This window comes from Dysidea avara, chromosome 8 (genome assembly GCF_963678975.1).
Source record: "Dysidea avara chromosome 8, odDysAvar1.4, whole genome shotgun sequence".
Taxonomy (NCBI): domain Eukaryota; kingdom Metazoa; phylum Porifera; class Demospongiae; order Dictyoceratida; family Dysideidae; genus Dysidea; species Dysidea avara.
Window position 1 is genome coordinate 10,776,270 of NC_089279.1, and position 22,297 is coordinate 10,798,566.

Genomic DNA, 22,297 nt, shown 5'->3' on the forward strand with positions numbered 1-22,297 from the left:
AAAACTACACACTTGCAAATTTAAAAGCATAATAAGTTTGCTTGTTTGTTGCGGCAAAACAGATTCTAAAAATACAAGATACACAATGTGACAATTAAGGTGCCAAGATAGACATGGTAAGCACAAGATCAACAGAATGTACTAAGATACCAAAATCAAAATGATTCGCTGTACCAAGTGCCAAAACAATAATTGTAGTAAATATGACGACCGATTTAGCAGTCAGTGCATACCACCCTTCAATAATTTGATGCAACCCAACATGTTTAGTTCATGCAATAATAAATGCAGTAGCTTACCTGCATGATTTTTTTCAAATAATACAGTGCACATGATTTCACAGAGCGCTTATAATTAAACTCTGTGATAGTTTAAGTTAGCTACATCCTGCTTGACAACGTCGCAGTAGTAACTTTTTTAACATTAAACCATCGTGATGATTATTAAATATATTTATAGCAAAACACTTTTAGTTACTTTTATATACACTGGCAGATAGTATGTGTATAGTGAATAATTAACTATATGTGTTACTACAATATACGTAGCAAGGTACTTTTAGTTTTAATTATTTGTATACTTGGCAAGTACTTTCAGTTTTAGTTTCAGTTATTTGTAAACATTAAATGATATTTTTAGTTTTAGTATAAGTTTCCATATAAGAATTGAGGCACTTTTAGTTTTAGTTTTAGTCTTTTGACAAATCAGAAAAACTTGAGTTTTAGTTTCAGATAACTAAAAGTAAAAGCCCTCACTAAAACTACTTTTAGTTTTAGTTTCGGTTAACTAAAACAACACTAATACGTATGTCAGGTATACCGTAAATCAGGGAAAAATTCATCGTCAAAAAATTTTCGTCACTGGCTGTATCGACAAAAATTAAAACAAAGAATTATTTTAACTATACGAATAATTCGTGCATACAAATAGTTATTCTGTCAAAATTTTTTTGTCGATTATGCTAGTGATGAAAATTATGTTGAATTGAAATTTTAATAGATGAAAATTCTCTACACCGAAATTTTCCTGATTTACGGTAGTGTCTTTTATGCAAGTTGTATACATTTTATTATTATTATTGTTACTGGTTTTATTTTTACATGAAAATAGTCATAAGTTTATGTAGCATTAATCGCTGGCTTCACAAGAGCTCATACTGGCGTAGATGTTGCTTTTGAGCTATGTCACGAAGACTGTTGAACACTCCGCGGATGTTCTCTATATCAGTAGCAATGGTGAAATAGGTGTATAAACTATGCCTTCTGTCAGGTTTTGCTTCAGTTATATTCTGTAACAAAACAGATAACAAAATGTACTTATTAAAAGTTAAGAGCTGGATGCAAAATTTAAGTAAAGCTAGAACAATAAAAATTGCTCTATCCACTTACAATGTGAAACCAATTGCACAGGGCACATTAATCATACAGTAAGATAGTACTGTATAGTAGGGACCACAAAGGAGTAGGCGTGGCCATGTAAAAATATCACCCAAAACCAGCCTCAATTTTCCCTGACGACGATGAGGCAGTATTGGTTAGGTAAAACTAAGCACAAACAAGCTTTCAGATCAACCCGAAATGCTTTCAACAAGTTGCTACATAAATGTTTTTTAAATTATTAAACAGAATTTTAAAATAAAATATTATTAAGGTTACGGGATACTGTAAACCCACATGTACACTATCAATTATTTTTTTATGATTTAGGAATTTGATTTTCTTAATCCATTGTTATCAAATATTTATGCATTCTTAACTTATCATTAATCGACATGGAATTCATATGTTGATATGGAAACATGAGTTGTCCCCATGCCAATTAGTGAACTGTGAACCAAAAATCAGACCAATGAAGAACCATGAGAACTTACTAACAATTCTAAAGTTTGAAGAACATCAATTGTGAGGGACTGACTAGACGATGTGTGAATAATGTGTATAGTTGCTGAAATATGGCTACAATATGGCCTAAAGCAAAACACTGTGGTCACAAAATTAATTTTTAAATTCATATCACAAGCACTAGAAACATTGTTTCTAACAAATGGCTCAGTCAGGCCCTAGCCATACTAGTAGTCTATTTATACAAAATGTTAACAACTAGTTTGACAGTCCTGATTTTTGGTTCAGGAAAATATCACCATTAGTCAGCAAAACTACCATGCGCTTACAGGTGCGCCAGTTGCTAAGTGTGTTGTATCTATGTTATCTTGTACTGTTACATGTGTTTTCTTGTACCTTGTAACTGTTCAGTCAGTACACTATTATTCTCCCAACAATTTAAGGGGACATTGGAAACAGTGGAAATTGAAAACTGAAACTGAAAAACTGAAACTGAAAAACTAAAATTGGTCAAAACTTCATATTAACAAGTACCTCTTAACAAAGACCACCTCTGTAATAAGACCATCTGTAAAATAAGACCACCTCATTATAGTAGTTATGTCAAGTAGGTCTAACAAAAAGGCCATTAGGTGTACTCATAATGTAATAAAGTATCAATCAATCAGACAGTTCTTAAAAGTTAAAATGACAGCTGCAGGGTTGTACATAAGGATATACTATCTTACCATGCCAAGACCTAAAGTCCATGGTCATGAAAATGGGGTAATTGCATGCATAATTACTCTGCTGATACTGGATTTGATAATGGATTTCTCATGAATTGTGCATGATTTAAGAGTTGCATAGTTAAATTAATGAACTTGGATTTTGTGTCTTGGTAATAGTTAGACACTTATGATAGGCGTCTTATGGAGTTTAACTAGGTTAATGTTGCAGTCGAGCATGCATGAGTGTATTATGATAGTGACTAACCCAAAGCTCCACCATGACTGGAGGGAAGATTGGGCAGGCACACACATGAGAAGGGTTGGCAATAATTGGAGAATAACATTGCACAAGAAAAAGGCGCGTGGAGAGGTGTTGGAATGCATGGTGCTGCATGGCACAATGAATCTTGTACCACCCACACCACTCCCCTCTACCAACTATCTCATATTAGTATTTTAGAAGACATTAATCACAAAGGGATTGCTGGGTGGGGTTTAATGTAATAAATTGCCAAAAAAATTGTTTTTTAAATTGATAACAGGGGAGTGGGGAGGTGAAGCATGCACCACAGACATTCCCAGCAGGGAGTTTAGTAAATCCCCCATTTTTTCCCTTGTCTTTTCCATCTTGAGGCTAGCTCAGGGTGTGACAGTGCAGGGTTTCTATGAGGAACACTGTGGCATGCGGAAATTCTTGTGGCTTCAGAGAATGTTAGAATCCTCAAACATTCCTACCTCCAAGCCTTTGTAGTAAAACAGTATACATCATGTAAAATTGTTGAAAAGGGGCCTATTTGAGAATTAATAGGAGAATCCATGGAACCCTGCACACCTACCAAAACAACAACCACCATCTGTTGACGGTGGCAACCCACTCACAACAGGGTAAGCCCTGCTGACCGGGTTAAACTGACAAGCAACATTAACGAGGATTTAAAAACCTGAGGTTATGTCAATAATTACCTGCACCTCGGTAATTACTGATGTCACCTCAGCTTTTTAAATCTTCGAAGATACTTATTACGTGTGCCTAACAATTATCAAGACACAAAGTCAAGAAACATTAATGTTGATTTTGTAACTATACAACTCCTAAATCATGCACAATTCATGAGAAATCCATTATCAAATCCAGTATCAGCGGAGTAAATTATGCATGCAATTGTTCCATTTTCATTTGTGACATGACCATGGACTTTAGGTCTTGGCATGGTAAGATAGTATTATCCTTTTGTACAACCCTGTAGCTGTCATTTTAACTTTTAAGTACTGTCTGATTGATTGATACTTTATTACATTATGAGTACACCTTAGCCATATTTTTGGCATAACTACTATAATGAGGCGGTCTTATTACAGAGGTGGTCTATTATAGAGGTGGTCTTTGTTAAGAGGTACCTGTTAATATGAAGTTTTGACCAATTTTAGTTTTTCAGTTTCAGTTTTTCAGTTTTCAATTTCCACTGTTTCCAAAGTCCCAAATTTAAGCCTGTTACCAGCTGATACACAACACAACAACATGCCTACAGACAAGCCTAACTCGATAACGGCTAAGGCTACAGGTTTGATTTTTTTACAGTTCGATATCACTTCAGCCCGAGAGGTGCCTTATGGCACACTGCAACACATACAATGCATTCTTCATGGACTTACAGTGTCCTCCTTTGTGTCCTATTCATCTTGGCTGACAGCGAAAGGTGTCGATTTGGCAGTAGCATGTGATGGCTTCCCTTCATAATGGGCTACTTTGATTGCAGAGGTGCTTTTCAAACAGTTCTTGATTTGTAATGCTGTGTAATGGGTTGAACATAGCTGACAACAAAGTGTAAAGGATACTTCACTTTTCAGATGATAATTGATAGCAGGGCACACGGCACCATTTCTTTCTTTGATGCAGTATGTATGGGTTCACCAGTCATATTTACAAAAAAAGTTAACAAATAAGTACACAAAAAAACAGTGGCATAGCCATGGGCGGGCATGGGCGGGCATTTGCCCAACCATCACAGTTTCTTGCCCAACCATCACAAACTTTTGCCCAACCATCACAAGTAGCTTAAGATTCACGCGAGGATTCACAGCAGCACACAAAACCACCCTACTTTGATACTGTAAAGCGTAAATATGTACCTCATTTCTTGAACCATGACTTCAGAAGGGATCGAGATAGATGGTATATCACGTGATCCATTACGCGGAAAATCCCTTGGGAAGTCCCTATAAAAGACGCACGTGCCACGCTCCTTGGTGCGGTTTAAATTCGAAATTTAAAATGGAGTCAAAGCATGGTACACTACAGTCGTGGCACTGTATCTCTGAGTCACAGTGAGTGATAATCGTCAGTAGGATTCAGTGTGGATGGTGTTGGCAGCAAAAGATTTCGTTTCAGTGGATTTGTCAAGCGTATGTTTTTGATAAGGAAAGTACCGTATAACCTACCTTACTGTTGATGAAAGAAAACAGGAAAACGTGACTCTTCTAGATAACAATAACCTCGATAATAATAGCATATGCAAATGGAGCTGGAAATGGAGAAAAGGTCAAGTCATTATAAAGCGTCACGTGTACAAATTGTACTGATTAACCGAGTTGTGGTTTACACCAGATTTATGCAAAATGTACATTGGCTGCTGTAAGTCTGGGACGAAGCTTTCTTGGCATGCTGATATTTGTGCTATAGTTCATAAATTAGCACCCCGGGCCTTCATTTGGGACCATGTGACGTTTAATTGAAAAAGCATTTCATATCGCTGTGGTGGTTGGTCTGTAAACTATACTGCCAGTTGATTGTGGTAAATATGTGATGAACTGTTTACATTGTTGGTTCTTGTAGGTTCAGTAGTTTGATGTCACGTGATACTCAGCTACGGCGATTGTCGGTGGATGCCTCCCCTACAAGTTTAATAGATAGCATATAGCTAGTAAATGTTTGCATGCATGCATGCAAGCAGCATTTATTTACACTATAGTATAGGTAGTTGTAGGCCTTGTGTGCATACACTTTTTAATATTTTTCTTTGATAATGTCTCGAATGAAAGTGAGCGTGCTTCTTGTGTGTGTGTAGTTAAGTTGATGTTATGCCCAACCATGAAATATTGGCTGGCTACGTCCCTGCAAAAAAATTGGAATTTTCAATGACCATAGCACATTGATAAAAAGTACTGAAACAAGCTGGTCCAGAACAGCATTGAAACCGGGTTGGGTCGTCCGGGTCATCTGGGTCTGACCCGGTTTACAGATTATCCCGGATCAGGTCACATGAGAAATGAAATCGTTAGTTTGACAACATGGAAACTTATTAACGCTAGTCGCACAGCTCTTTCCTGAGCCACACCCACTTATCGCATTGCAAACATATGCTCAGCCATGCCCATTTATTAGTAAGAGCAGTCTGTAGCACAAAACTGTGTCCATTGCTGTCTGCAAGCTTACGTGGAGCCATGCCCACTAAACGATTATTGTATGAGTTGTACATAGTCTAGTCTTGCAGCAGGATAAGTAATTTTGTGAGCCACACCTACTTTAATATATCGGGAAATTGTAATACTAGGTATGCACGAAGCCACACCCAATTGCTGTCTGTAAACTTACAGTAGCTACGTGCAGGGATGCCAAGAGAATCCAAGAAAATGTAGGGGGCCCGGGGCAAATCAAGAATGTGGGGCCCTATAACTACAGTTATATGTGGATAATGTAGCTTTGGGACCTGGGGCTCAGGGAAAATTGCCCCAGTTTCCCCCCGTAGGTGGCCCTGGCTATGTGGAACCAAACCCACTGACTGATAGCTTACCGGCTTAGTTATCACATAACTACTCGTTTACTCAACACGAATCGAATGCTCAAAGCGTAGTCTCGCTCGCTCGAGATGGCCCGAAACATAGCTCTTATCACATGCCTTGGCTGTAATTAATTTGGGTCAATCCGGGTCAAATCCAGATCAGTGAGTCATCTGGGTCAGCAGTAGTGACCTGGTTTCAACGCTGGTCCAGGAGTAGTGCACGATATTAAATCACAATAAAACAAAAAGAAGTGCTATATCCCTGCTGACAGTCCAACCAGTCATAGAGCTGACTTCAGATTAACAAACTACATGCTGTCCAACAGTCCACCTATCCAATCTATAGCTATGTAGTTTCATCCCCTGTGACTCATGTGATTGACAATGCAAAAATCACCTGGCAACATTAGTATTATCTTCCTGGTCCCACAAATAAAGTGTATACCAGCTAACCCATTGTTTACAATTCTTGAGTAGGTTTTCCATTCGTAAGCTGTGTACTCATCCACAGTGTTGCCAGCAAACGTAAGGCTTGATTAGGTTAGTTACTTTGTAAGGACAAATACAGTAACTTCACCAGACAATCTTTACTGCTTCAGATTCAGTGCAACATTACCAGCCACTACCCTCCAACTGCAAACAGATTTGGCAACTTTGTCAGGCTCTATAACAGTGTGTCATACAGTCAAGGAAAGCCAATGCATTCAAGCGTGTGACAAAAAAGTGTGCGTTTTAAGAAAATTTGATGCATTTGTACCTCAGTAACTAACGGCTACACAAAAATAGCTCTTTTTTTCTGTGAAGCATACCTCAAGATGGGACATTGTCTCACACAAAGTTTGAGCTTAATCGTCTAGTCGTATGTTGAGATACTCGATTTCAAAGTTCATCTTATTTTCTTCGTATTTTCTTTTGTCACTAAATTTTTTTCACACTACTTGCAAAAAATTGTCATAACTTTCATATTTGGAGATCATAATTTTATTTTACTCCAATTTGTATACAGATTGGTAGATAGAAGTGAAGCTAAGTTACAAGTGATTTTCCAAACTGTAAATGCAATCTGCAGAGTAAACTACTGATAGTCTGGTTCCTTATGGATTTGATCGTGACATGGCAGATTAAAGCACCAAATTTGGTTCAGTGATTCCTTAGAATGTATAAAGTGATTTTAGGAGGGGTGCCACCCTGCATCCCTTTGTAAAACAGCTAATTTTGATAACCTGCGGAATTAAAACCCACTACAGTTTCCATACTGTATAGCCTTTCTCTTAAACCTATTCTCAAGGTTAATAGTTACTATTAGTGAGAGAGTAGTCCATGACATACCATAATGACTCTGCATCAAAAATATACAGCCTAAACAAAAACTATAAGATTAGCAAAAATTAAAATTACTAAAATTCAAACACAGCTATGTAGGATTTTTTATAAACATTATCAGCTTGTTACTGATTTTCCATCAAAACCATGTCCATGTTTGAACTACACTGACTAAGTACTGTGCACAGAACACCTGGTTACTGGATACTTCACACTTAATTCCTGGTGCTGCAAATAGGCTCAACCTTATATAATAGCCAGAATGAACAAGGCTTAAAGATGACTTCAGTCACCTCTAGGAGAGTGGTGAAAAGAAAAATCTTCATCTTTAATCTTTGCCAGATTATATTACCTATTAGGCACCAGCCTATTATGCTCATTGTAAACTATAATAAGTCATGTCAAATAAATACTTAATGCCATATGAGTGGCATCGACTGTTCTGTTATTGTAAGTCAACCTATTATGCTCAAAACTATGCCTAGCCAAATTCTTAATGCACAACGAGTACATTTCAGTTGTTCATAAGCCAAAGTTTATCATTATCCATTAGAAAGTAACAAACATGCGAACAGTAGCAAAAAATTTGAGCATAATTATGAGCATAATAGGCAAAATTTTTGAACACTGCAGCATAGCATAATGGGCAAAATTAAAAGCATAATAGGCTGGTGCCTATTACCTATCTGTTAAATGCTCTATATGCATATTTCTATGTACAGTAGCTGATCATACTCAGCCATAAGAAGGGATTTTATTGGCAGGCTTTCTATTGACACTGTATCAATACATTTAGGAAATACCAATTTATACATAGGTTTAATGGTTGCTTATTATATTTTCAGATCATGCACAAATTAGTGTGCTTTGTGTAACTACTTAATAAAGAGTATTCTGTGCCAATAATAGCAATCTAATCCAAAACAGCCAAGCTGTAAAAAAAGAGTGCGGCCCTCAAAAAGGCTATGGTGAAAAAAGATGTGAAATCCAAGGTGGCGGCCAAGAAATGGCTGTGATGGTAGGTTAATGGTAAAAATTTTAATAACAACAATTCAGGTGAATTTTGTGCCAAGACCAAGCGGCACCAAAATTCACCTGAATTGTCGTTATTAAAATTTTTACCATTAACCTACCATCACAGCCATTTCTTGGCCGCCACCTTGGATTTCACATCTTTTTTCACCATAGTCTTTTTGAGGGCCGCACTCTTTTTACAGCTTGGCTGTTTTGGATTAGATTTCACTTCTTTTTGTATTTGCCTATCCCGGCCGGCTTTGGGACTTTTTAACCTATCTTTTTTTCTTTACCACAGGAAGAAGGAAAGATGAAGCAGATGTACTTTAAATATTTCTGATTTAATCAGTAAATGTACAAATTATATATATATAATACATATATTTATTACAGAACTCTCCATGGTGGTTTCTTTGTAACTGAACAGTCTACAAGGTCACTTCTTCTAGCTGCTCTCTCTACAGGGTGAATTGTTTGTAGCTGAACAATCTACAAGGTAACTTCTTCTAGCTGATGTCTCTACAAGGTCACTAGTTTGTAGTTGAACTCTCTACATGGTGGTTTCTTTGTAACTGAACTCTCTACCAGGTGACTTCTTCTAGCTGACCTTTCTACAGGGTGATTTGTTTGCAGCTGAACTCTCTACAAGGTGACTTCTTCTAGCTGATATCTCTACAGGGTGATTTGTTTGTAGCTGAACTCTACAGGTGATTCGTTTACAGCTGAACTCTCTACATGATGGTTTCTTTGTAGCTGAACTCTCTACAAGGTAACTTCTTCTAGCTGATCTCTCTACACGGCAATTTGTTTGTAGCTGAACTCTCTACATGGTGGTTTCTTTATAGCTGAACTCTCTACAAGGTGACGTCTTCTAGCTGATCTCTCTACAGGGTGATTTGTTTGTAGCTGAATTCTGTATAGGTGATTTGTTTGCTGCTGAATTCTTTGCAGAATGGTTTCTTTGTAGCTGAACTCTCTACAAGGTAACTTCTTCTAGCTGATGTCTCTACAGGGTCACTAGTTTGTAGCTGAATTCTCTACATGGTGGTTTCTTTGTAACTGAACTCTCTACAAGGTGACTTCTTCTAGCTGATCTTTCTACAGGGTGATTTGTTTGTAGCTTAACTCTCTACAAGGAAACTTCTTCTAGCTGATCTCTCTACAGGGAGATTTGTTTGTAGCTGAAATCTCTACAGGTGATTTGTTTGCAGCTGAACTCTCTACATGATGGTTTCTTTGTAGCTGAACTCTCTACAAGGTAACTTCTTCTAGCTGATCTCTCTACAGGGTGATTTGTTTGTAGCTGAACTTTCTACAGGTGATTTGTTTGCAGCTGAACTCTCTACATGATGGTTTCTTTGTAGCTGAACTCTCTACAAGATAACTTCTTCTAGCTGATCTCTCTCTACAGGGTAATTTGTTTGTAGCTGAATTCTGTATAGGTGATTTGTTTGCAGCTGAGCTCTTTACAGAATGGTTTCTTTGTAGCTGAACTCTCTACAAGGTAACTTCTTCTAGCTGATGTCTCTACAGGGTCACTAGTTTGTAGCTGAATTCTCTACATGGTGGTTTCTTTGTAACTGAACTCTCTACAAGGTAACTTCTTCTAGCTGATCTTTCTACAGGGTGATTTGTTTGTAGCTGAATTCTGTGCAGGTGATTTGTTTGCAGCTGAGCTCTTTACAGAATGGTTTCTTTGTAGCTGAACTCTCTACAAGGTAACTTCTTCTAGCTGATGTCTCTACAAGGTCACTAGTTTGTAGCTGAACTCTCTACATGGTGATTTCTTTGTAACTGAACTTTCTACAAGGTAACTTCTTCTAGCTGATCTTTCTATAGGGTGATTTGTTTGCAGCTGAATTCTGTACAGGTGATTTGTTTGCTGCTGAGCTCTTTGCAGAATGGTTTCTTTGTAGCTGAACTCTCTACAAGGTAACTTCTTCTAGCTGATGTCTCTACAGGGTCACTAGTTTGTAGCTGAATTCTCTACATAGTGGTTTCTTTGTAACTGAACTCTCTACAAGGTATCTTCTTCTAGCTGATCTTTCTACAGGGTGATTTGTTTGTAGCTGAATTCTGTACAGGTGATTTGTTAGCTCTTTACAGAATGGTTTCTTTGTAGCTGAACTCTCTACAAGGTAACTTCTTCTAGCTGATGTCTCTACAAGGTCACTAGTTCGTAGCTGAACTCTCTACATGGTGGTTTCTTTGTAACTGAACTCTCTACAAGGTGACTTCTTCTAGCTGATCTTTCTACAGGGAGATTTGTTTGTAGCTGAACTCTCTACAAGGAAACTTCTTCTAGCTGATCTTTCTACAAGGAGATTTGTTTGTAGCTGAACTCTCTACAGGTGATTTGTTTGCAGCTGAACTCTCTACATTATGGTTTCTTTGTAGCTGAACTCTCTACAGGGCGATTTGTTTGTAGCTGAACTCTCTACATGGTGGTTTCTTTGTAGCTGAACTCTACTAGGTGATTTCTTCTAGCTAAACTATCTCTTTCCATAGTTGCATGAACTCCCTACAAGGTAACTTCTTCTAACTGATCTCTCTACAGGGTGAATTGTTTGTAGCTGATCTCTCTACAGGGTGACTTGTTTGTAGCTGATCTCTATACAGGTTCTAGCTGATCTCTTCTCTTCAGGGTGACTGCTCTATTAGGATGACTGCTCTATTAGAGTATATCGATCTCGCACTTGCTACAACAAATTGGATTTCGTGTTATAACTCTGTGGTTTCAAGTTTGATTCTTCTACACCATTGAAGAGCCTTTCTAAGATGATTACTCCATCTATACAGTGATTTTCAAAGCATTACCCCAAGCGGTTTATCTGGTAGACGTGGCAAGCAGTCGTTGTTTTATTAGCTAATCTCGATTGCATAATTGTTACACACTGTTGGTTTTTTCGTTGTATCTTCCTGGTTTTTAGCTCGATTTCTTTCAAACCACAAAAGGTTTGAGGTTCAATATTAACCTATTCACCCATTGATTTTCAGCTTCTTCCAATACGCGGTTTACCCTGTAGGCGTGACAACATATTGGTATTATTTTTCGTGAATAATCGCTCATAACTCTTTGCCTGTTTATCGTATTCCAGCCAAAGTGGGTACAGAGATGTTCCTTTATACCCCCATTCTGTGTGCCAAAGTTCAAGGCAATCGGATATGGCATTCGCGTTTTATAGCCAGTTTTTGTAAGTGTGTGAAAAGAGGAAGAAAAATAATAAGAAAAAAAAAACTAAGAAACTAAGCCAATTTTTGAAGTTGCATATCTCGGAAACGCTGGAAGCGATTTCGCTCAAATTAGGAAAGTGGAGTACTGAAGTTGGAGGGCGTTTCCACAGCAAACATCGTCTTGTTTCATCAAGGCAGCACAGAGCTACATAGGTGTGAAAATTGCATTTTTGTTCTTCCTGTTAATATACTCACGGGTGTTGCGCGCCGGCTTCTTGGGCAGTCTTGATACTTTTTAGCTCAGAATATAGCAACTGCTAGAGAATGAGTAATTATTATTGTCACCAATGTAATTATACTGGCTGCAGGTTATACTCTGGAGGGATATTACAACCAGAGAATCTGTGTGGACTTAAAACCATTAGTTAAAAGTTACAATTGAACATGACAATGGTCTCTCACCTTTATCTGATTTTGTGATCTCTTTGGAATTTGAATAACAGAACAGCAATGTATGCTCATTTTGTGATCGTTAGCAAATAGAATTGTGTAAATATAGCTATGTAGTGTAATTCTGACTATATGTACGGTAGAGCCTGTTTACAACCTATATCCAGTACAGAGGTGTTCTGAGCACAGTACGTATAATAGTCAGTGTAGTGCAAACATGGACATAGTTATTGATAGAAAATATTTTAGCAATTTTAATTTTCACCAAACTTATAGTTTTGTTTAGGCTGTGTATCTTTCATGAAAAAATATCAAAAAATGTTCAGGGTTCAAGTCAGGGACTTCCATACCTACGAGTAGAAGAAAAGTTTTCTAGGAATCAAATAAGTAGTAAAGAATTAGTGAAACAAGGGAGGTCACCTATGCCTGAACTTAGATATACTAGTGGACATTTAATCCCTCCTTCAATCTACACCCATGAGGATTAACTGTCCACTACTTCAGGTAAAGGTGACCTCCTTTGTTTCACTACTTTTTATTTCTCTGATCCCTAATCAAACTGAAGATTCATATTTTCCTTCTACTCGTTTGTTTAATATTTGTAGCAATATTACGACTGGTGATTCTACACATACCACATTACAAGAAAGAATGGTGCCAGCTACAGATTTATTGTTTTCATCAGAATGCATGCCCAATTACTAAAATAGCGAAGTGGCTGCTACACTTCATTTTCAGCTATGGTCAGCTTGTTACACACCATTACAAATGAAGAATACCATGAGAAAAACCTCTGTAATCAATCCAGTCACAACGGAAAACTCAGGGAAGCCATCACACAATGATATCACAAATAGACACCTAGCACTGTCAGCAAAGATAAATGGGACACAGTAAGTTCAAGAAGCATGCATTATACATATTGCAGTGCACCTGTCAGGCTGAAGCAACATTGAATGGTGAAAAATTAAACCTGTATCCTTGCCTGCCTGCCTGCCTGCCTGCCTGCCTGCCTGCCTGCCTGCCTGCCTGCCTGCCTGCCTGCCTGCCTGCCTGCCTGCCTGCCTGCCTGCCTGCCTGCCTGCCTGCCTGCCTGCCTGCCTGCCTGCCTGCCTGCCTGCCTGCCTGCCTGCCTGACCACAGTCGTAATCCTAGAGGCCAAGTGAAACAGCCAACAGCCACCATTTTATGCTACAATTAAAAACTCAACAGTGGGATGTGTCTTTTGGGGTTCTGACGAGTGTGTACCTTTTGCACCTTCTCTTTCCTTTTATCTTCAATCAGGCTCATCGTTTTCTTGTCGCAATGAAACCATATTGAAGCATTACTTTCCCTATCAACACTTTCCTTGAGCAGAATATTTAAATAGACGCTGCAAACTTATTTAAGCGCTTACGCTTGGTAGATACCTGTAACTTCACAATAGGTTTAATGCCATGCTGACCACAGATGCATGCATAGAAAAAAAGTAGATTGAATTTTGTTGGAATAACATGTTAGATAGAGCTGGGCGATATACCAGTATTGTTAGTAATCTGCCATACCAGTTTTGATACTGCCTGTCTTTTTTAATACCGCCATACCGTCTGAGAATTATGGTCTCCCTGTGGGCTTGTTTCATCCCATATTTAGAGGGTAACCAGATGTGTGACAATGTTTGTAGGCAGGTGATGATGTAGCCAGCTAACCAAACAAATTTGTTTGTGCAACACGGTAATTTGTACCTGAGGTTTGCCAAGCTATCATGGGTATTTGGTGCTTTTGCTGAGGTAAATGGCAGTTACTTTAATATTAATGGCTTTTGCATTAATACCGTGATACTTTTTATGGAAGGTACATATACCATTTGGTATTTTTCAATACTACCCAGCAATAATGTTAAATATGAGAATAAAATAAGAATGCACTATAAGAATACAGTGTAGGACCTCAATATTCTGAATCTCAATTTTCTGAACCCTCAAAGAGTATAAGTGACTGCTCTATTAGAGTATTTCGTCTTTAGGTGAACATTCTATTAGGGTAAGTGTATGTACTATTAGAGTAGTTCAATGGAACTCATATAAAAGAATGAGTTTCATTTATCTGCATGAACACTGGCACAACCATCTGCCTAAATATCTACCAAGTTTCAAACTTGCTACAATGATACCCTTAAATATCAGTGGACATATACATACCTGTAAATTTCTGCAGCAAAGAATTATACAAATCAGCTACTTTGTCAGTAAGTCATTTGTCACCAAATTAATTGGGATGTTGACGTAACAATGTGAGACCACTATAACAATGTCTATTTAGAAATGCAAGCACTTGATTAGAAGATTGTTAGACATAACTATTAGAAAGCAAAATTAACAATTCATCTAATTTTTATTATTGTTACCATTTACGTATGTTGAGAAGTAAAATCTGCATAAAGTTTAACAACGGAAGACAAAAAAACTAATAACTCACTGCTCTCCAACATTATCTATTACCTTAAACAGATCTCTGATGAATCCTTTAGCCTTTCTCACTTCATCTGTGTCCCCAGAATCACGAGGAGCTAATATAGAGTACAAAAAATTACAGGCTGGAAAGCTACAGAACATCAAAATGATATGCATTGTTTATTTCTTATAATACAATTATAATACAACTAGATCCTTCTGGTACGTACATGCAATGTCATTTCAAAAAGCCAAATTTAAATTTTAGCAAGTATTTGATATCGGTTTTAAATTGCCAAGCTGTAAAAGAGGATACATACTTCAAGGGTTCGTACAAGAAAAAAATCATGTCATGAAACTAAAGATGGTAGCCAAGACATGACTACAATTATGTTGATGTCAATAAAGTTTTGAATGACAATGGAAGGCTTTCATCATATCAAAACTGATCAGCATTAACATTATTGCAATCATTTCTTGGCATCATCTTTGCATTTTTGCATGACTTTTAAACACTAACTGTTTTGAAGACCATACACTTATATTCCTTCTTCATACCTTGGCTGTTTTAGTTAAGGCCTTGCATCAAATCTTGACATCATTTATGTGGGTCCTTGAACTCAGCTTTTATACGGATACATGTATGGCAGTATCATTATCTTAACACACCACAGTCAGTCATACAAAACTGCTTACTATCTGGACTGGTCTGATAGTAGGCATAATGAGGGAAGCGGGATTCAATCTTGAAGCGTCCCTCTAATATCTTTTGCTTCAGCAAGTCTGTTTTATTGAGGAACATGACCACGCTAACATTAATTAACCACCTGTGGGTAAGAATAAACCACTTATAAAATCTCCTACAAATTAAATCCTTAAATATGGTCACTTTGATGCAGAAATCGTGCAAGGTTCATTTTTCATATAACTTTAATAATAGGCGGTTCCAGTATTTTTGGTGACTGGTTTCTGATAGCTAGACTCTTATAGTGTCGACCACAAAAGGTAACTGCCTACTGAGAATAGCTGCCCTCCACTAACAATAAATCACTGTTAAAGTACATAAAATGCTTATTTATAGCTACATAGCTTGCAACACTGCTTCAGACAGAATCTCTGAATACTGTGACTGCTTTATTAGAGCGATTGACTGCTCTATTAGAGTATCTCAATCTGAATGTCTTGTGCCTTTGCAAATCAATGCAAAATATATTTTAACTGCTTGAATACACTTGACCAGTTTCCGCAAACTTCAGAAACCCCAGTGGAGCCATCCATGTTAATAACTTTGAGTCATTAAATTTATGGTATCCAATACAGGTTGTTGTACAATTAGCTCCTGTAGTCATGAATAGCAATAAGAATTTGTAGCTAACATCAACAACAAACACAAGTGTGAGGGGGACCCTAAGGGCCATACACCAGAATGTATATGTAATATATTTAACAAACTGTGAACTAGGGTTGAAGGTAAGATCAAACTAATGCATACTACATTCAAGAACTTTTCATATAAGTTTCCACTAATTTGGAATTATGATTTTATGCAACTGTACTTAACAACATATGTGACTGAATCTGCAAAAATAGGACATAATCGCTTTTCTGTTTATTAAAAAAACTTATAATCTACTTAGCCAAGTGTACCCACTGGCAAAGTTTCAGCTTCATATGCCAATAACTTTGGGAGTTACAGCCCTACAAAGTAGCAACAACAGAAAAACCGATTTGTACAGCAAGCATAGGGAAAATAAATTATAGTTGCTTACAAAAATGGTTGTAACTTATCAACGGATTGAGGTACAAAGCTACATTTTCACCTCGTGTTTGTCATGAACAGGGGAATCAATTACTGGGTAAGTTTTTCCTTTACTCGCCCTTCTTCACTGCATACAAAGACAAAATCCGTGAAGAAAAATTGATTGCATACAATTGCTACGACATGATGTAAACAAACGCTCATAACTTACGTATACTTGGATCTACTGCAATGAAGCAAAGATTTTCTATCTCCTCTTAAGCAGGCAAATACAATGATACCCAGGTTTTTATTATTAGTTAAGAAAGAGGGGATAAAAACAATTTACAGAAGTTTTTCAATAATACGCAAGTATTTCACCCAATATATTCAATGCTTTATACTGTAAATTTAGGTTTGTGCGATTATGTCCCTTTTTCGCACATCCAGTCACATATGGCCTGCAATAAAGAGGGTTTATAGTCAGACGTTATTTTCAATTCTATCCCACTAGTAACATGTGAGAAGCCTAAACTCTGTAAAGGTTCTGACTCCCAGGATAAACAAGCACACATTACATGTATACGAAAATTGTGGCCAAAATTTGTTATACTGCAAGGCTACAGTAGAACATACTTGTTGCCCCAGATACTATCAAACAACTCCATAGCTTCCTCCAAACAGTTCTGTCAAGAAGCATGTAAGAATAATTTTTGTCCATAATTATATTAATGCATAGTATGCATAATCACAACAAACTATATCATACAGCCATCTAGAATTAATCTTCCCTATTGGTTTGTTAACAACTTCCTATTCCACAGGGTGTTGTTTTATCTAACTAGATGAGCTCAAACAAAATTGTTTCAAGCTTTTGACACCTGGTTGTCCAACTAACTGTCATTTATTATCTAATCAAAACAGCCAAGCTGTAAAAAAAGGTGTGCCCCCCATGGTGAAAAAAGATGTGAAATCCAAGGTGGTGGCCAAAAAATGGCTGTAATGGTAGGTTATTGGTAAAAATTTTAATAACGACAATTCAGGTGAATTTGGTGCCAAGACCAAGCGGCACCAAATTCACCTGAATTGTCGTTATTAAAATTTTATCATTAACCTACCATCACAGCCATTCCTTGGCCGCCACCTTGGATTTCACATCTTTTTTCACCTAGGCTTTTTTGGGGACCGCACCTTTGTTTACAGCTTGGCTGTTCTTAATTAGATATCACTTCTTTTTGTATTTGTATACTGCAAAGCTGACCTATGGCTGGCTCTAGGGCTTTTAAAACCCATCTGTTTTTTCTTTACCACAGGAGGAAGAAAAGAACTTTAAGAAGATTTTTAATACTTCAACAATTTTTGATTTTATTAGTAATTATACAAATTATATACATTGTATTTATTACATGCCAATTATTCCCCACAGGATAATTTGTTTGCAGCTGATCTCTCTACTGGGTGACTTGAAATGTAGCTGAGCTATCTACAGGATGGTTTCTTTGTAGCTGAACTCTCTACAAGGTGACTTGTTTCTAGCTCATCTCTCATTTGTTTGTAGCTGAACTCTCTGCAGGGTAATTTGATTGTATCTGAGCTCTCTACAGGCTTCTTTCTAGCTAATCTCTATATAGGGTAACTTGTTTGTAGCTGAATTCTCTACAAGGTGACTTCTTCTAGCTGATTTCTCTACAGGGCAACTTTTATCTAGCTGAACTCTCTACAAGGTTACTTGCTTCTAGCTGATTTCTCTACAAGGTGACTTCTTCTAGCTGATCTCTCTGCAGGGAGACTTGTATCTAGCTGAACCCTCTACAGGGTGATCTGTTCGCCGCTGAACTATCTACAGGGTGATTTGTTTGCAGCTGAAGTCTCTACTGGGTGACTTTTTTCTAACTGATCTCTCCACAGGGTGATTTGTTTGTAGCTGATCTCTCTACAGGGTAACTTGAACTCTCTACAGGGTGATTTGCTTGTAGCTGAACTCCCTACATTGTGTGTAGTTTCAAGCTGATCTCTCTGCAGGGTGTTCCGTTAGTAGCTGAACTCTCTATAGGGTGATATGTTTGTAGCTGAACTCTCTACAGGGTTATTTGTTTGCAGCTGAGCTATCTGCAGGGTGATTTTTAATAAAAGAACTCTCTACAGGATGATTTGTTTGTAACCGAACTCTCTACAATGTGACTTCTTCTAGCTGATCTCTCTACAGGGTGACTTGTTTCTAGTTCATTTCTCTACTGGGTGACTTGTTTCAAGCTGATATCTCTACAGAGTAATATCTTTGTAGCTGAACTCTCTACAAAGTGACTTTTTCTAGCTGATCTCTTAACAACATGATTTGTTTCTACTTGAATTAAACTCTGTACAGGGTGATCTGTTCGTAGCTGAACTCTCTACAGGGTGATATGTTTGTAGCTGAACTCTCTACAGGGTGATATGTTTGTAGCTGAACTCTCTACAGGGTGACTTCTTCTATCTACAGGGTTACTTGTTTCCAGCTGATCTCACTAGTTGGTGATTTGTTTGTAGCTGAACTCTCAACAAGATGGTTTCTTTATAGCTGAACTCTCTGCAAGGTGATTTCTTCTAGCTGATTGCTGTACAAGGTTCTAGCTGATCTCTCTACTGGGTGACTTGTTTCAAGCTGAACTCTTTCTAGGGTGATCTTTTCATAGCTGAACTCTCTACAGGGTGATCTTTTCGTAGCTGAACTCTATCTATTTGGAGCTGAGCTCTCTACAGGTGACTTGTTTCTAGCTGATCCCTCTATAGGGTGACTTGTTTCTAGCTGAACTATATACAGGATGGTTCCTTTGTAGCTGAACTCTCTACAGGATGGTTTATTTGTAGCCGAACTCTCTACAAGGTGACTTCTTCTAGCTGATCTCTGTAACTTGCTTCTAGCTGATCTCTCTACAGGGTGATTTGGTTGTAGCTGAACTCTCTTAGGGTTTATAGCTGAACTCTCTACAAGGTGATTTGTTTGTAGTTGAAATCCCTGCTTGGTGATTTGTTTGTAGCCGAACGCTCTACAGAGTGATTTTTTGTAGCTGAACTAGCTACAGGGTGATTTGTTTCTATCTGAACTGATTTATTTGTAGCTGAACCCTCTGCAAGGTGTGATTAGTTAGTAGCTGAACTCTTTACAGGGTAGTTTCCTTGTATCTGAACTCTCTACAAGGTGACTTCTTCTAGCTGATCTCTCTACAGGGTGACTTGTTTGTAGCTCGTTTCCTCTCCAGGGCTATCTGTTCATAGCTGAACTCTCCACAGGATAGTTTTTTGTAGTTGAACTCTCTACAAAGTGACTTCTTCTAGCTGATCTCTCAACAGCATGACTTGTTTCTACTTGAACTCTCTACATGGTGATCTGTTTATAGCTGAGCTCTCTACAGGGTGACTTGTTTCTAGCTGATCTCTCTATAGGGTGACTTGTTTCTAGCTGAACTCTGTACCGGATGGTTTCATTGTAGCTGAAATCTCTACAGGGTGGTTTATTATTTGTAGCTGAACTCTCTACAAGATGACTTCTTTTAGCTGATCTCTGTAACTTGTTTCTCTCTACAGGGTGATTTGTTTGTAGTCGAAATCTCTACAAGTGATTTGTTTGTAGCTGAACTCTCTACAGGGTGGTTTCTTGTATAGCTGAACACCCTACAAGGTAACTTCTTCTAGCCGATCTCTCTACAGGGTGATGTGTTTCTAGCTGAACTCTCTACAGTGTGATTTGTTTGTAGCTGAACTCCCTGCAGGGTGATTGGTTTATAGCTGAACTCTCTACAAGGTGACATCTTCTAGCTGTGAACTCTCTCTTGTTTCTAGCTGATCTCTCTATAGAGTAACTTGTTTGTATAGCTGAATTCTTTACAGGGTGGCTTTTGGCTGCTGAATTCTCTACACGGTGACTTGTTTGTAGCTGAATTCTGTAGAGAGTGACGTGTTTGTAGCTGCACTCTCTACAGGGTGCATCACTTGTTTATCTGATGTCTGGGACCCTCACCATGCTAGAGAAATTTTGGATCTAGAGAAAGTACAACGAAGAGTTGCTTGGTGTGTCATGAATGATTATGGCAGATTTAGTTCAGTTACTTCAATGTTAGATCAGCTATCATGGCCAACTCTCCAAACCCGTCGCAAACTATCTAGATTACAAATATTGCACAAGGTATTCTGCCACAAATTATCACTTACAATTCCACTGTACTACTTACTAATGACACGATCAACAAGGCAATACCATTCACTACATTACATCCTACCCAACTCATCTACTACATCTTACTTAAATAGTTACTTTTCAAAAACAATAAATGATTGGAATTTGCTGCCAACAGACCTCATTGAAGTTGAAGATACTGACACTTTTAAAACTAGATTAAAATCATTTTTATTGTAAATTGCACAATTGGGTACAACCTGAGCACACCAGCAGGGCTGACTGCTCAGTAATAATTATACAACCAAGTACTAAAGATAGTACTAAATGCGGTTAAAATCATGTCATTAATAATGAATGAATAAATAAATAATGTTTGAGAAAACTACAAGGCCTAAGGCTTCACACTCACCAGGAATAGAATCCATGTTGTATGAAGAGACAATCGTATAATGGGCGGGTGTTGTCGTGGAGGTGATGGAAACATACGATGATTCTATTTAACGCCGATCAAAACAGTTAGCACGTGACTCCCACTAGACAAGCGAACTACTGTTCATTTGTGTTTGAAAGTGGGCAACAGCGACTCTTTCGATTGGAAGACGAGTGATTGCTACGCCTGCTTAATAAACAGCATGACTACTAATCGCTAGAGTTTAGTTTGTGTTGGTTAAAACACTTTGATAGTCTTATTTCTTTAGTCTCGCGAAACTAGGATACCTTCACCTGTGTATGGGATGGGAGAAAGCCTCACCTGGCAGGCCATTGTGTGGAGAAGGTGCAGTTTCCAGCTGGTAAGTTTGTGTGATGATGCATAGCTCTCCACCTGAAGCCCTTTAGTGCCAGGATTACCCAGACTGATCACTGATATGGACTCTTAGAAAAATATTATTCACTGCTAAATTGCATCCCACGTACTGAACGCTGATGGAGAGAACAAACACAACATACACAAAATGTGCCCTTAGGCTGATAATTGCTGTATGCATGGTTGTGCTTGCTATTAGGCCAGGCAAACTTGATTAATTGTTTCTCATCCCCACCCGCATCCCTTTCTACCCCAACGCCTCTAATTTCATTATTGTTGATATCAATCACTTGCACACGTATTTTAATGCTAAGAAGGCTGGCTATCATTTTATAGCACAGTAAATGTCACTTGCACCTCAGAAATGGTGACAAAACATAAGTACTAGTTCTTAAAAGGCTTTAGTTAACCTTTATAGTAAAAGACAGCTTGATTAGGAGTATTTTCTTTAATAATGAATAACGAAAAATGACCTCCCACCTGCATGGAAATTGGAATTTTTGTGGATGAGAAACAAGTAATCAAGTTTGCCTGACCTTAACTGCTATTATTATATGTAGCTAAGTCTGCCGCCATCAGCAATGCTCCACATACTTGTGCACACTGACATATCCATGAAATTCTGGTATTGAATTTCAGCCACGTTTGTTCTCCAAATTTTTATCTGGTCTTGCAGCATATCCACGGCATCATGTGATCATTTTAGTACAAATTACATACATAACTTAGATATCAGTTGTAGGTGACAGACAGTTGAAATACTCTGCTTTTATCCCAATCTTACCGTGGTCTGGTCTTGGAAACCCCAGCCATGTCTTAATCCAGTGCTCTAATCCATCCTCATTTAAACATATCATATAACACAAATTGTGTAC

At 37.9% G+C, this 22,297-nt stretch overlaps 1 protein-coding gene and 1 long non-coding RNA gene across 2 annotated transcripts in view; one reads left to right on the forward strand and one right to left on the reverse strand.

Annotated features, from left to right (window-relative positions):
• Positions 1-1,001: 1,001 nt before the first annotated feature.
• LOC136262740 (guanine nucleotide-binding protein G(s) subunit alpha-like) overlaps positions 1,002-22,297 on the reverse strand; it is an 81,509-nt gene continuing 60,213 nt past the window's right edge. Inside the window, exons 10-13 of the mRNA XM_066057125.1 lie at positions 17,098-17,147; positions 15,420-15,550; positions 14,772-14,839; positions 1,002-1,288 (exon numbers count right to left, since the gene is read on the reverse strand). Of these exons, the coding sequence (XP_065913197.1) occupies positions 1,142-1,288; positions 14,772-14,839; positions 15,420-15,550; positions 17,098-17,147 (396 nt within the window). The 3' untranslated portion in view covers positions 1,002-1,141. The remainder of the gene's footprint in view (positions 1,289-14,771; positions 14,840-15,419; positions 15,551-17,097; positions 17,148-22,297) is intronic.
• Positions 4,562-5,593, forward strand: LOC136262743 (uncharacterized). The gene is made up of 2 exons (XR_010704300.1): positions 4,562-5,090; positions 5,385-5,593. It is a non-coding gene; the product is annotated as an uncharacterized lncRNA (long non-coding RNA).